Genomic DNA, 16,462 nt, shown 5'->3' with positions numbered 1-16,462 from the left:
AATAAATGGTGACTTGGAACACCCAAAAAATCAATTCCAAGTGGCGACTCTGTAAATAAAATAATCCCTACTCAAATTTGTCACTTTAATTGGAAAAACTCTTTAACCCACAATAATCCATAACACATATATCTTTTGGGGCAAAAAGAGGTGTGACAGCTCTGGCGACTCTGCTGGGGACAATAACCCAGAACTTCTGGTTTAGGGTTCAGAATTCGAGCTTGTAAAGTGATCTATACTTGACTTTCTTGATTGTTGATATTACTCTGTTTGTGGGCCTAATGTGCTAATTGCCGCTCATTTACCGCTTTGATATTATTTGAACTCTATAAACTGCCTTCTTACGCCTCCCTTCTGAGTCTTCCGAAATTATGGTGCACACGTGCACGTGGCCCACTATTCTGTTAGAGGTCATCCCAAATAGAACGAGGCTGGATCAGTAACTAGGCCGGGTAGACTTTCGTGCTCCCGGTACGTTGCCTCCACCTCGGCTCTAGCTGTCCGCTTGGGTAAGCCAGGTCTAAAATATCCCCCCCCCACTTCCCCAGGTTTAAACCTAGAATAACATAGCCTCATGCCGGATCCCTAGTAGGAATATTTGTTTGCATCACGTGCATTTGACTTTGGGGACTCAACACAGGGTTTGGATCCATCTAGGACAGGTGTACCCAAAAATAAAATAACATCATGATGCATTCTACGTGCTATTTCTGCATTTTGTTTGATCTGATTTGCAGGTTGACCGGCTGCTAGAATAAATACAAAAAATTGAGAAAAGGCAGAAGTGAGAAGTAGGAGAGAAAAAATTCATCCGGTTTTCAAAAATCCCGGTATTTGAAAAATCTAGAAACTCTGCCGAAATTTTGAAAAAAAAAAAAGAAAAAAAAAATTCATTTCAAAATGAGTCAAAAAAATCATGTTTTCCTTGTTGTGTCAAAACCGACCTAACTACGCGGTCTGATTCTCACCGGATGTGATATACGTAGGCAAACCTCATCGGTTCCGGCCCCAATTTTAAAAAAAAAATTAAAAATATTTTCCCTTTCCTTGATTCCCTCTTTAGAATTCTTTCCTTAGAAATATTTTCCTTCTTTTCCGAAGTCTTTCATTCGGAAAAAAAAGAACAAAAAAATTTCAAATCAAAATCCAAAATATTTTTTTCCTTCTTTAGAATTCCTTCTTTTTAAAAAGAAATTAAAAAAATTCAAAATTCCATAAAAAGAAAAAAAAACTAAAAAAAAAATATTTAAAAGTCTTTATATAAAAAACAAATGGGTCAGTCTATTCCCGATCTCCTGAACTACGTAATGATCTGATTCATGCGGCGTCATGATACCTAGGCAATTCCCATCGGATTCGATCATAGCCATAAATAAATTGAGTGAAAAAATAAACCGAAAAAAAAGAACAAAAAAATGAGTGAAAAAGAAAAGAGTGACAAAAAATAACAGAGAAAAACAAAAAGAAAAAAAATCGGAAAAAAAAAAAGAAAAAAAAGAAGAATAAAAAGAGCCCCCGAGATGGAATCAGTTCACCCGTGTTGACGAATCATACTCGAGCTTGTTCTAAAGCTAGTCAGGCTAGGTCTACAGTAGCCAATAGCCCCTAACCGGCCAAACCTTGAGTCCCCCTCGCACCGAGCTAATGCTATATGTGAATACCACTCTGGAGTAGTGGGCATGATACGGAAAACTGTTGGATTCATAAGAGAGCAGTGGAAGACCTCATCGAGGTCAAGACAATAGTGCTTAGGGATGAAGAAGCCTCTAATATGATGAACAATACTCTGCCTACTCACATCAATGGGCCAGTAGTCGGAATGAGAATTTGATCCAGCACTGAAAGCTACAGTAGTCATTGCCGCGGTAGAAGAGAAACCTAAAAACTGGCGCCAAACCTGAAAAGTTCTCTGTCAGATGGGAGTCTCGATAGCCGGTCTTGCTATCTTTTCTGCGTTTGGAATTATATCAGGGTGTAATCCGGACGTTTTACTTTTATTGTTTTACTTTCTGATGTGAACCCTTCTATCTTTAAAAAATTTTAAAAAATTCAAATCAAATGAAATCAATATTTCATTGTACAGGAATGTCTCTTTTCTTAATCTTGTCACCTTCCTTATTCTCTTTTCAGTTCTGTTAATGCAGATTTTAATAACATGACATGCTTGTAGACTTCATACCCAGATCCTAAAATATTGTCAGGCCTAGAAATAATGAATTAAGAAGCAGAATGTGTTGAAGATAAAGCTTGTGAAATAAACAAAGAATTGGAACAGTAGGCCTAAGCCAAGTCCAAATGAAATCGGCAAAAGTTGAAATTCCCTCTATTCGGATCATTGTTGAAGTCGAGATAAAGATTGGGGTCAAGAACCAATTGGAAAAATTGACACTGATTGACGAAAAATGATTGGCCGCAGTTTGCCACTGGCAGTTGTACCAAAGAATGGCCCGTGTCTACAACAAGAAGGTGCGGCCCAGGAAATTTGAAATAGGACAACTCATTCTGAGACGTATCCTCCCACCTCATGAAGAAGCTAAAGGGAAATGGCTCCAAATTGGAAAAAATCCATACATTGTAATGAGAGTACTGCCAAAAGAAAGCGTTGTACCTGGGAAGCATCGAAAAATATATCCCTGAAACAACTGGAAACGCGGATGCAGTCAAAAGGTACTGTGTTTGACCCTCTATGTAGCATTAATGTACTCTGATTGGGATGACGAAAGCTTTCATTCTCGCTATCCAAACATTATCAACCCTTTGCTAACCCTTTTGAGCTGATTACCTTTATTTAATTACCCTCTTTGGAACCTGAAGATGTTATTAAAAACAAAATGGTAGAAGAAAATAATAAATAAAAAAAGACAAAAGAAAATCAAAAACAAAGTTACTTGAACTACGTTCGACTTGGTTCCGAAAGGATACGTAAGAAGCCTCTCTCTGGGGTTCAGTCACACCAAAATAAAAATCCACATTTCCAAAAAAAAAAATGAAACTGGGGCAGATGTTACAATTGGTTTGGCGATGGTTTCGCCTAAAAGGTTCCAAAGTTGTAATTCAATCCAAATCCTTTTTACCCAAATCCTTTTCAAGTCCTTCCGATCAATCAACGAGAATGTTCAAGAATTGGAGGATACAGTTACTTGGATCTGATACAACCAAATGAGAAATAAAATAAGAGAGTCTTATTGGTGAAAACCCTCACGGGCACCGTAGGGCGATGGCGAGCAGAGAAAATAAAAATGAGAGAGTCCTGTTAGTGAAAAGCTGCAAAGGGCACTATAAGGCGATGGTGAGAAGAGAAACGAGGGAGGTCAACTGGTAAAATCCCGCAAAAAGCACTACTGATCGAAAAGAGGATCTTCACATCCATTGGCATTGACACAGTCCTAGGCAAGGTTTCTCAATTTCATGGAAAATTTTGTGATGAATTGCTGAGAGTCGGACGGTATACACAGATCAAGCATCCAATCCAAAAAGCATGTCATGTTCATTGAAGTCCGCATGTACTCCTAGATAAGTCCTTTAATTTTTGTTCCCTGAAAATGATACCTCTTGTTTAGACTCATTCTCCATTCCATTGTTGTTTTTCTTTGAATCCCTTTCGGTATAACTTCGTGTCAAAATAAAGGCGAAGAAAGGATGGTAAGACCGATTACAAGGCTCTTGTTTGAAGCGAACAGATACTTTGAAAAGGCACCCAACCTCGGTAAGGGCATCAAGGCTACAAACTGACCACCACTTTGAACACTCATGATTTTTCTTTGTTTGCAGTAGGAACAAAGCAGTGCAGAATGGCGATTCCTAAAGGACGAATGTCGCCAAAGGTAAGTTTCCTCAAAATCTCCACTTTCCTTTATTTTTAGCATGCATCACTACTACTAATACCTATCATTTTTGTAGCTTAACCCATGTAGAACATTTTCTCCTACGGGGATCCAGTTCATAGTTTCGGGTAGAAGTACACTTCGCTCAGGTTGTTTTACATAGCTTAACCCAAGTAGAACCTTTTCATCTAGGGGGATCCAGCTCATAGTTTCCGAGTAGAAGTACTCTTCGCCCAGGCTTGTTTTTCGAGCTTAACCCAAGTAGAACCTTTTTGCCTAGGGGGATCCAGCTCATAGTTCTGGGTAGAAGTATTCTTCGCTCAGGTTGTTTTACGTAGCTTAACCCAGGTAGAACCTTTTCGCCTAGGGGGATCCAGCTCATAGTTCCGGGTAGAAGTACTTTTCGCTCAGGTTGTTTTACATAGCTTAACCCAGGTAGAACCTTTTCACCTAGGGGGATCAAGCTCATAGTTTCTGGGTAGAAGAACTCTTCGACCAGACTTGTTTTTCGAGCTTAACCCAGGTAGAACCTTTTCGCCTATGGGGATCCAGCTCATAGTTCCGGGTAGAAGTATTCTTCGCTCAGGTTGTTTTACGTAGCTTAACCCAGGTAGAACCTTTTCGCCTAAGGGGATCCAGCACATAGTTCCGAGTAGAAGCACTCTTCGCTCGGGTTATTTTTCGTAGCTTAACCCAGGTAGAACATTTTCACCTAGGGGGATCCAGCTCATAGTTTCCGGGTAGAAGTACTCTTCGCTTAGGCTTGTTTTTCAAGTTTAACCCAGGTAGAACCTTTTCGCCTAGGGGGATCCAGCTCATAGTTACATGTAGAAGTACTCTTCGCCCAGGTTATTTTTCGTAGCTTAACCCAGGTAGAACCTTTTCGCCTAGGGGGATCCAGTTCATAGTTCCGGGTAGAAGTACTCTTCGCCCATGTTTGCTTAATAGCTTAACCCAGGTAGAACCTTTTCGCATAGGGGGATCCATCTCATAGTTCCGGGTAGAAGTACTCTTCGCTCAAGTTGTTTTACGTAGCTTAACCCAGGTAGAACCTTTTCGCCTAGGGGGATCCAGCTCATAGTTCCGGGTAGAACTACTCTTCGCTCAGGTTGTTTTATGTAGCTTAACCCAGGTAGAAACTTTTTGCTTAGGGGGATCCAGCTCATATTTTGGGTAGAAGTACTCTTCGCCCAGGCTCGCTTTTTGCAGTTTAACCCAGGTAGAACCTTTTCTCCCAGGGGATTCATTTTCATTTCAGTAATACAGGGCACCAACCCCTGGTTACATTTCTTTTTCCTAATACAGGGTGTCATCCCCTGGTTACATTTCCTTTCAGTAATACAGGACGCCATCCCATGACTATATTCTTTTCAGTAATATAGGGTACCAACCCTTGATTACATTCTTTTTCCGTAATACAGGGTACCAATCCCTGGTTACATTTCGTTACTAGTATCAGGGTATACTAATCCCTAGTCGCTTTTTCAATATAGGGTCTTCACTTCCTAGTTTCTTTCATTTTAGACATAGGGTCTCCATTCCCTAGTCTCTGTTTTATTTTCGGAGTACACCATTCCCGACCTTTTATTGCTTTTAATAAAGAAGTAGTTTAGAATTTTATTACAATAACTCACGAAATTTTCCTAGTGTAAACTGGGGCAGAAAAATTTCGTTCGTTTGTTTATTTTGGTATCTGAGTAGGTTTTTCCTCGAGGCACAGGGTTCGAGATGACCAAAAGAAGAAGTCTCAATTAAAAAAAAAAAAAATAGGTGAATCCAAAATGCAAAAGCAGTTGAAAAGATATGGAATGCTCAAGACATGACTGAAGCCACAAGCATTGGAGTCTTGTTTTGATTAGAAGAAGATATAGAACAATGAACTAGCACCTACAACTAGCAAGCATCAAGTTTGGATCAGAGTCTCCATGAAGAACCAGTCAAGACTCAAGATCAAGTTTCAGAAGACTCACAGATAGGAATCTTGTAACTCATAGCTGATAGGTTTGTTTAGTTTCTTTTTTATAATAGCAGGACCGCAGACCGGAGCCTCGACGGAACCTCACTCGACTCCTCAACTTATCATTCCATCATTCTCCTTGAACTACACGTGACCTGATTTTCCTATAACCCGGGATATGTAGGCTGTCCAAAATCAGGACTCAGTTGTACCCTGTCTTTTATAGCTTTTCCTTTTGAATAACGGTTTGTTCAAAAATTAGTCACATGGCTCACCTAGTCTTTTCGTGAAAACTCTTCATGTTTCCAAGCAAAGAGGGGCAGTTGTGAGCATCTGATTTTTGACTATATTTGAATTTTTATCACCTTCTACTATGTAAATATTTTTAGAAATTTAATATATATTTTTTTAGCTTTGTTATATTTTTTTTATATATGGTAAGAATTAAAAATAATTTAAAAGGTCAAATTATTACTATTAATATTATTTTTATTTTTTTATCTTTATTTTTAAATTAACAAATTTAAACAAAAACCAAAAACATTATAAGTAAAATAAGTGGAAATTAAAAAAAAAGTGAAATAAGTGGAAAATAAAAAACATAAAGTAAAAAAATAGGAAATTAAAAAATAAAAGTAAAGGAAAGTGGGAAATTATTTTTTTTTTTTTAAAAAAGAAGAAAAATGGGAAGTGGAAATTTTTTTTAATTAAAAATAATTATAAATAAATAAATAAAAAAGATCAAAAAAAATTCCGATTTTTTTCCTATAAATAGAAAAGAAATGTGAGAAGAAAGGAGAAGGAAGGAAAAAATAGAGAAGAGAATTGAGAGAAAAAAAATTCTTCTTCTGCGCTAAGTGAATTTCTACTCGTTTCATTATTTCTTTCGAAAATTCAAACAATTCATCACCCTGTTTAAGACCCAAAAATGCCTCAAATTCAAGCCTAAAAACACCTTGTGAAGCTTCATTAATAGTCACCTCTCTCACGCCAAAAACCAGCAGCCTCACGAGGTACAGTCGAATTTCGGTCCGGGCTCGAATTTTAGAAGGTTTGTCGCTAGATTTTCTGCTCATCTGCCGATTTGCCCTTGGTTTGGTGTATTTGCTCGGCTCAGAATTATTTTTGCATTTAATCAAGTTCTGAAGGAAATTTTTTGCTTAAAGGTTCATTGCCTATCCTCCCTTTGTTAATTATTTCATTGTTTTGTGTGATGTTCTTATAGAGGTTCATATGATAATGTTTTGTATTGTTTTATTTATATACATTATCATGTTGTAGTTTGTTTTTACATGTTTCAAGCGATTTGTCAACAGATTATTTGAATAGGATTTCATCTTAATGAGATTTACTATTTAGAATTAAGAATGGAGATCTTGCCATATTAATGGGCCATGCGTTGGAGTTCAAGTAAGTGAACCAGAAATGAGTTACCACATTTAATAGGAAAGAAAGAATTAGACATGGGTTGGATTGAGTATAAATCTGTCAGGCCCAATAATTTTGTCACTAGACTAATAATTAGCTCATTCTTCCATAATGAATAAATGTCTCATAATTTCAAAGATAGAGTAGTAAGTTGTAAATATTTCTATGTGTGGATGACTTTTCAATACTTTAAGTAACTAATATATTTTCTGACTTCCAAATAATTTTCTATCCATAAACTCTTGGTCCTACAATAATTTCAAATTAGTTTAGGAAAATAATTGAAGTGCGCGTTCACATGACTTGACCAATCAACTTTGAATAATAATAAATATGTTATTGATTGTGTACACGTATGCGTGACATGATTTTTGACGCCAAACAAAAATGAGTACACGTACGCGTAACTTATTTCAAGATAATTTTCATAAATCTAATCAAGCAATAAAAGCGGACATAGGTAAAACATGAGAACTAATAAAACACAGGTTATCCAAAAATAATATAAGCCAAATGTAGTCAATAAAGCGACCGTGCTAGAACCACGGGACTCGGGGAATGCCTTACACCTTCTACCCGGTCAACAGAATTCCTTACTCGGACTTTGTTTTCGCAGACCAATAATAATAGAGTCAAACCTTCCTTTGACCAGGGATTCAAATAAATGGTGACTTGAAACACCCAAAAAATCAATTCCATGTGGCGACTCTGTAAATAAAATAATCCCTAGCCAAATTTGTCACTTTAATTGAAAAAACTCTTTAATCCACAACAATCCATAACACATATATCTTTTGGGGCAAAAAAAGGTGTGGCAATTGCTTCCCACAAATGTCCTCTGCCCCAATATGCTAAGTGTGAACTTGTGATATCAACTTGTCTTTTAAGTTTGTTTACCCTCTTTGGTGATATATTCATTGTGTGATCACCTCTGCAATGCCTATTTCTAAAAATGCAAATGTACTTCTTCAAATTGTACCCGTTGATCACTATTTTTCATTCTCATTGGTTATTTACCCTATTCTGAACCTATAATTCTTGGCCGGCTGAAAGCCAAGGCCACTCAAGCTTTCTCTATTAACCTCCCTAGTGTGGGCACTGCTCGGGGTCCATTTTGAGACCCTTTGAACTCTGACACACTAGGACCTGAGGTTCTTTGGTCACTTTCTTTACTACTCAGCTATGTCCCTCTTTCTGTTTGTTGAATGTGCAAATTGATTTGTATGAGTGATTGGTTTCTGGATCCTATGATCAAACCATGCCTGTTTGGTTTGGTTTGAGTTCTCCTATGGTTTTTGGCTATGTTGAGATCCGTGTGTGCTAAAAGGTGGAGAAAGAGCTTAGTTGAAGGCCTGGCAGTGATGGGTATCTCTTTGGGCATGTCTTGGGCCTACTGTTATTACTTGTACTACTTTGTAATTTATTCATTATTGGGTCTGTAATAATTCTGTAATAACAATTGGGGTAATAGTGAAATTGGGAAATGGGTATCTCCTAATACTTACATGAAAAGGGTAGAAAGCATGCTCATAGGATTTGTGTGATACATTTGCTTTCCGACCTGTTATATTTAAATATCTTTGTGCACTATTAGAGATCATGTTATTAGGGAAATCACACACTTACATAACTGGTGTACTGTCAAAGCATGAGTGCTCTATTTATTTCCATGTCTACTGCTATGTGTTGCTAGATAGCATGCCTATAGGAAATAATTGCTAACAATTATTCTTTAATCTGCACCATGTTCATTAGATACCATGCCTATAGGATTTTAACTAATTAATTCGCTTCGTTCATCTAGACAACATGCCTATAAGAGCTAAAGGTATAAAATCAATTCCAATCGTCAATCTCTAGAAATCATGCCTAGAAGACGTCACTACTCATTTTTCAAACGTTGTTTCATTGCTCATCCACGCAATTATTAGGAAGCATAGGTAATTTTGAGCATTTCCAATAAGTTTCACTATCTGTGCAAACCATTTAGAGATCATGCCTATATGTCTATTAACTTATAATCTGTAATAAGCGACTTAGCAGCAGCAGGTATTCATAACTGGTAATTTAGAAATCATAGGTCTAAGATAGCCTGCATATCTGAATCGGATCATCTAAAAGCCATGTTTATAGGGCTTAACGAATTCAATCTCCCTCAATTCTGAAACTGCCTAATACCCTACATAGAAATCTGTCTGCGTACCTTTGTTGTCTAATCGCGGGGGCTAACTTGAGCCTTTAATTGTATTTAATTGCAGTCCTATCTATTTTGAACTGTCGCCTAGCTTTAACATTTTCTAAGCAGCCTAAGTCAAGTCTAGAACCACCTAAAATAGAGGTCTAAATGCCTCATCGACCATAGGTATGGGACGGGTAGTGCACGCATAAAGCACGATTTAGAATCAACTAGTGCGCTTTAGGTAATAACTTAAAGATAGTAATCGGGTAGCAGGAGATGATAGTCTGTGCCCGCTGAATAATACGAGTAATACCCCATCTCGAGGGTGATCCTTTAGGCTAAAAAAATTTAGGACCCCCCTCCCTCCCCCATCTTATTCTTGTTTATCTTTGAATCAAGTGTTCGTATTTACTTAAAGTCTTTTAATAAATTTCCCAAATTTCTTGTTTTTCTCTGTCTTCCTTTATCTGACTAATTCATATAATTCAAGTTCGGCTAGGAACCACAGTTGTGCACCTCGAAGAATTCCTAACACCTTCTCTTTGAGGTAATTTTAAACCCTTACCCGATCTTTGGTGATGCAAACCAGTTTAATCCGAGTCATATGCAAATAGGTGCCCTAACGCACCTTAAAAATCGTTAGGTGGCGACTCTCATCTTTTAATACTTCCTTAAAAGAGTTGTCATATGTCGAAACCCGATTTCGCGAGAAAAATAGGAGCGCGACACTATCAATTGCAGATGTTTAATCAAAGACTCTGCAAGGTCATTTTGAGTGTGAACATGAGCTACAGGATGTTCCACTTTTATCCCAATTTATAAGAAATAATCATTAAATGTTTGGGATGAAAACTCAGGGGCATTATCAAGTCTAATAGACTTAATTGGATTATTGGAAAATTATGCCCGTAATCGGATTATTTGTGCCATTAATTTTACAAATGCCAGGTTGCGAGATGACAATAGGCATACATGAGACCATCTAGAAGATGCATCTATTAAGACCATAAAATATCTAAACGGCCCACTAGGTGGGTAAATAGGTCCACAAATATCCCCTTGTATACATTCCAAAAACGCAGGGGACTCAATCCCAACCTTTGTTGGTGATGGTCTAATAATTAACTTGTCTTGATAACAAGAAGTGCAAAAAAATTTATTATTTAAAAGAATCTTTAAATTCTTTAATGGATGCCCATTTGAGTTTTCTATAATTTGTCTCATCATAATTGATCTAGGATGTCCCAATCGATCATGCCAAAGTACAAAAGTATTGGAATCGGTAACCTTTTAGTTTACGATAGAATATGCCTCAATTGCACTAATTCTTGTCCAATACAGGCCACAAGATAAAGATGGGAACTTCTCAATAACCCTTTACTGGCCAGAGACATTCTTGGTAATGATGAGATATTCGAGATTATTCTCATCTATTGTCTCAATATGAAATCCATTTCGACGGATATCTTTAAAACTCAATAAGTTCCTCTTGGACTTGGAGGAGAACATTGCATTCTCTATGACAAGTATGGTTTCATTAGACAGAGTTATAGTAGCTCTTCCAGAGCCTTCAATTAGGTTACTACTACCAGAAATTGTAGTAAAATCTGCCTTACACATACTTAAATGAGAGAAATATTTCTTCTCTTTGAATATTGTATGTGTCGTACATGAATTAATTAAGCAAATATTTTTACAATTGAACTTTGATCCAAGTTTACTTTGAGAGATATCCATATTTGCTTAGTCTTCTCAAAGAGCTTCTTGAGACGATAGAGTCTCGTGCTGATAACATGTTATAAAATATAACTCAAAGTAACAATATAGAACAAGAAAAAACAAGCTAAGAGATATAGAGAGAAAGAGAGTAGAGATTCTTATTTCTTCTTTAATTGTGTGTATTTTCTTATCTATTACAAGACCTTTATATAGGCATGAAAAGTGAAGAAAATACGTCAATGAATATGTCATTAAGCATTTGGGTTGAAGATCATGGAGGAAGAATATACATCCACCATAATTTGATATTTCTTATAACAATAATGAAATTTCTCCCTCTACATTGTATTATCCTTTCCTTTTCTTGTGCTAAAGGGGATATATTTAATATTATAAAATTAATTGCAATTAAAGTAAAAAAATAATCATGAGAACTCATAAATACTTACAATTGCAATAAATAAATATACGAAATAAAGTTATATATGCAAACTCATACATGATATTGATAGGAGTTTCAGCGATATGTCTGAAAGTATAACTCCTAGAGGGATCTCTAAATCCCAAAATACTTACAATTGCAACACTAAGGTGCAAAAGTTAGGAAATAAAGAGTTTACACAAGATTAATTAACTTATAGATACAACAGAGTTGAAGCCCAGTTTTTAATCGAATTAAGAAAACCTTGCATAAAGGGCTTCCAACAAGGGATTAATTAGCACTTAGTAGCACTTCCAATATTATTGTCTTGCTTTTAAAGTCTCTTACACTGGAGAATTAATTTGTGCGACTTCAAGATTTTTACCATCTTTAGCATCTTCATTTTCAGTACTGTCCGTGGATGGGAAACTAACTGGATTAACCTCAGAATTAACTGTTGTAGGCTGCTGCTCCTCCAGCTTCACAACCGTGGGTAGTTTCTTCTCTTCTGCCTCATTTGGCTTGGCGTTTCTGTATATTCCATATAATACCATTTGGAGCATTCCAAGTATGATTCCCGCAATATTTGGTACCTGTTCTTTTATTACGTGGGGAAGAACAGCCAATTGGTCGAGGAACCAAACATTAGGTACATCATACTAATGTTAACATGGACGATATCAGTATAATTTAACGTGTTATAGACATGTTATATATATATATATATATATATATATATATATATATATATATATATATATATATATATATCCCGCCTTGTCACGCCGCATGTGCATGTAAATGTCTTTTATATTGTTAGTAAATAAAAATAATTAAATTTATGTTGATATATTTACAATAGTTTGGTACCCATGTTTGGTATTGTACTTTTAACTATTTAATAATATGACCACAAACTATCTTACTGAACGCTATTCCACGGTAGGCTTAAAAGTTAAAGAGAGCGATAATATAATTACCGTGACATAGATGTCCCTCAAAAGTAAACCGTATAAAAACCACATTACAGCACTAAGTGTAAGGGTTAACGACAGGTTAAATGGCATGAACTCCACACTTTTGGTCCGTATTACCCGCCCCTACAAATTTAACATAATGAAATAGCGTCAGAGAGAGTTGTCTTCGCATTAAATACCTAATTATCATAATTAAAATAATCAAAGAGTTATACTATCTTTGGTAGAGTTCTTTGGTTAGTTACCATAATGCTTAGAGGTGCTACAAATACACTAATAGAAAACGCCATGCAAATCCATCCAACAACTTCAGCTCGTTTTGGTCCTTTGCATAAAATTTGGGTAAGGAAAAGAATCAATCCAAAGCCACCGAAATTCAACAGTAGGACAAGTCTCAGTGTTTGCATCTGCAAAACCATTCCAAATTTCACAATCCACGAAACTGTGTAACAATAACTAAAACATAACGAAATAAATACTAGGAGTATAATCTATAGGCACAAAATTGAAGTTGTGCATACCCTTGCTTTTTTAGTCGCATAAGCAAAATAAATAGCAACATATATAGTCTCCGCAATGCAGCCAAAGGAGTTGATGGTGATGATAAGGGTTTCATTCGTCTTAACCATTGCATAGTAAATCCAAAGCATTGAACTAAATAATGCAACAACATACGGCACCGATTGAAACCCTTCCGCTGATTTCTTCTTAACGATCCCATAAAATGTAGGTCTGCGAATCAGATGTTAAAAAATAATAATTAATTTTTAGTTGTTGGTAAGATATAATAAAGCTTACGTCTAATTTAATTTTCGAGAAAAAACTTACACTGGCGAAATAAACACCATGAAGGAGAATATGTTACCTGCAACATTGTCAGAATGGAAATGCATTAATTACTTCTCGACAATTTCTTTTCTTTTTTTTCTATTCCTCAAACAAATTTATTCTAGTTTCATGCATATGTAATTAATTTTTTATTTTTTATTTTTGTTAAAGATATTCTTCCTCCTACTGGAATGTAGGAATATATTTGAGAAACGAAAACAAAATACTCCTAGAAAACAAAGGTTTTGGCTGAATTTTTTTGTAGTCTAGGTGATACTAGTAAGAAAACTTATACTATAGTTTTCTAAAGCAGTATAGAGACGCCAACTTGCTTGAACTGAGTAAGATGCAAATATAAATATGGGTGAATGCTGTGAAAAATATATAGGGGAAGATATGGCTACTAGATATATAAGCTAGACGTTTAATTTACCCAAAATGCCAAAGGCAAAGATCAAAGGATGGTTTGCCATCTCTTCAGGCTTTTCTTCGTCTTCTTCTCCTCTCAAAGGCAGAAAAGCTAGGGTAATTAAGATAGAGTAAAATCTAAAGGCTACCCAAGCTCTTCTGTTGATAAAACAATAGTTACTATCACATATTTATAGTGAAGGCTTGGAATGTTTACTACATGAGGAGTTTATGCATATGTGGCATGCAATAGTTACTTTAGCACTACAAATGCTTAGGGATGGATGCGTTAAGGTGACGAGTTCATATGAATATAATACTGTTGACGCAGAGCATAAATATAAATATTAGTGTTAAAATTTATTATAATTATACTTAACAAATACTTCAACAAATATTAACTCATAACTTTAAAATATAATATATTTAATATTAAAAATCTAAAAATTGAACCTATAAAACTTAAATCATGAATTAGTTTCTTCTAATGCTGACACCATATTAGCATCCACTAGGTGGTTAAAAACAAAAACTGGCTGGAAAACTGCATAGATTATTATCTCCTTTTCCCCCATTCCCATCTCCTCGGCAACTCCAGAAAAACAATTTTTTTTTAAAATGGGGCATAGCATTTCGTGGCATTCGAATTTTGGAGAGTTGAACTTTTAGTCCATGTAGTTTCAGCAGAGGATGTTTTGTTTTTTAAAAGAATTTCAATTGCGTCGCCGAACCATTTTGACCTAGGAAATTTCAAATTTTTGGTATTTTGAACCCAGTGTCTAAGCCTTTTGTTCCCAAGTATTTCTTTTTCTTTTTCTATTTCTTAAAAAACTTTTTAATCCCTAGATGAACGAAATTCCGCATGTTAGTGCTTTCATCCTGAAATCTAATAGAAACGGTAAATTCCAAAGCGTTAAAAAATTAAGAAAGCATATCTGCAGTATAACTAAATTATTTAAATTAAAGCACGATACAAAGAAATGATATAACATCTTACAAGCTAATTAATAATGGGTAATTTCCAAGATATTTACGCGACCAAGTGACTTATTTTCTAACACTTTAGACATTAAATCACATCACTTTGATCATTTGCCAAACGATTGGCCATTTGTTTGACTTGCTCTTCTGTGTCAAGACATTTAGCTCATTTCTTTGACTAGCTAGCTTTCCATACTAACATGTATTTTTTGCTAGGTCAAGAAATTATATTTCTATCAATTAGGTTTATAGAAAATTTTCTGCAAGAACTCGATTTTAGTCTTGGATTAGAAGATCTAATATCTGGTGAACTTGCAAAACTATTAACTCTAGTCTAGAAAGGGAAAAAAATATATACTAGTATACTTATTTATTGACCGTGTGAAATGGACAGTCATTACGCCAGTTTTTTTATTTTTTTACACCAATAATTTTGCACTTTCAGCCGATTTCAGATAATTGTATGACGTGAACTCCCCTTTCCCATTTTTTCTTTTTCTGAATGGCCCTTCAGGTGCTCGAACACATAGCAGTATAACTTTCCTTTTGAATATTTAACAGCACTTAAATAAACCCCCTAAGTCCGTAGCTGTCATTAGAAAAGTACTATACATAACGTAGCTGCGGAGAAAACTGCGATACAACTCTGATTATTCGACTACTTAGCCTATCATTGAACACATTAATTTCCAGACGAACCTGTAAATTGTCATCAGCAAAATGGTATTGCGCTCTATCTCTATTGCTTTTTTGACTGCCACCTGTCATCACCCGATTCATAACTCACAAAAGAGTCACTGTCTTTGTCGATACATGTGGCACCACATGCTCTCATGAAAACTCCACAAATTTACGCCTCTAACATAGGTAACTTCCTCAAATCATCTGTACTACCTATTGGAAGATGAATAAAATACGCAATTGGTTTTTTAAAATAAAAAAACATAAGTAATGCAGAAACCCTATTCGTTCTTCTTCTTTTACCCAAAATCGGGTTAGTCTGCATTTCTACGAAGAATTATAAATAAAGATGGGAATATTTAATTTGTTGCCATTAAAGGTACTTTACCGAACCTTTGAACAAGTTAGGATTGATTTTTGAAATAGTATGTGCGATAGTTGGTTGTCTATTACATGAGGAAGATAACATTCAATTACTTGATAATCTTTCCATCGATAGAATAACATATCAAGATTTGTTTGCCGTATTAAAATAAATCTCTAGCGTGCGGCTCGCTCTAATGGTACAGTACCTCTACCATCAATCCATAAGTAAGAAACAAACCGGAGAATAAAAGGAAGTAAAGGGCACCTTAATTTTTTCCGTTCTTAATTATGCGCAATGTAAGCTACCACTACTAAAAATCTGCTAAAAATCGACCAACTATTTCCGACCAACGTTGGTCGGTCAAAAAATGCGACCAAAAACCGTCCAGGTTGGACGCAAACTGGGAAAAAAACATTTATATTTTTTTTAAACAAAATACCGACCAACGTTGGTCGGTAAATTGGTCAATAGCTGGTCAGACAAGAAAATTTTGGATTACCGACCAACGTTGGTCGGTAATTTGGATCCAATTTTTTAAATTTTAATAATTATTTTATTATTCTTAAATATTTTATAATATTTAAGAATTTATATTTAAAATTACCGACCAACGTTGGTCGGTTAAAGATTTTAAATTTTTTTTAAATAAAAAAACCGACCAAAGTTGGTCGGTTTTTGGTCAAACGGTCAGC

At 35.6% G+C, this 16,462-nt stretch overlaps 1 protein-coding gene across 1 annotated transcript; it reads right to left on the bottom strand.

The window, feature by feature from the left end:
* Positions 1–11,571: 11,571 nt before the first annotated feature.
* LOC107806540 (bidirectional sugar transporter SWEET13-like) lies at positions 11,572–13,894 on the bottom strand. The gene is made up of 6 exons (XM_016630713.2): positions 13,767–13,894; positions 13,334–13,370; positions 13,027–13,237; positions 12,751–12,912; positions 12,509–12,628; positions 11,572–12,121 (listed from the first exon to the last, which is right to left on the bottom strand). Exons 1-6 carry the CDS (start codon positions 13,804–13,806, stop codon positions 11,873–11,875), a joined length of 819 nt encoding a protein of 272 aa, XP_016486199.1. The 5' UTR covers positions 13,807–13,894; the 3' UTR covers positions 11,572–11,872.
* Positions 13,895–16,462: the final 2,568 nt, after the last annotated feature.

The sequence above is a fragment of the Nicotiana tabacum genome, chromosome 4, assembly GCF_000715075.1.
Source record: "Nicotiana tabacum cultivar K326 chromosome 4, ASM71507v2, whole genome shotgun sequence".
In the NCBI taxonomy this organism is placed as follows: domain Eukaryota; kingdom Viridiplantae; phylum Streptophyta; class Magnoliopsida; order Solanales; family Solanaceae; genus Nicotiana; species Nicotiana tabacum.
This window is presented reverse-complemented; position numbering and strand designations above follow the sequence as displayed.

Excerpts from the sequence above, each read along its gene's own strand:
- LOC107806540 (XM_016630713.2), bottom strand. The coding sequence starts at position 13,806 with ATGGCAAACCATCCTTTGATCTTTGCCTTTGGCATTTTGG. Across the intron at positions 12,629-12,750 it reads TAGCACCTCTAAGCATTATG|GGGCGGGTAATACGGACCAA; the intron begins GTAACTAACCAA and ends TTAAATTTGTAG. Across the intron at positions 12,122-12,508 it reads TGAGGGACATCTATGTCACG|GTACCAAATATTGCGGGAAT; the intron begins GTAATTATATTA and ends ATAAAAGAACAG.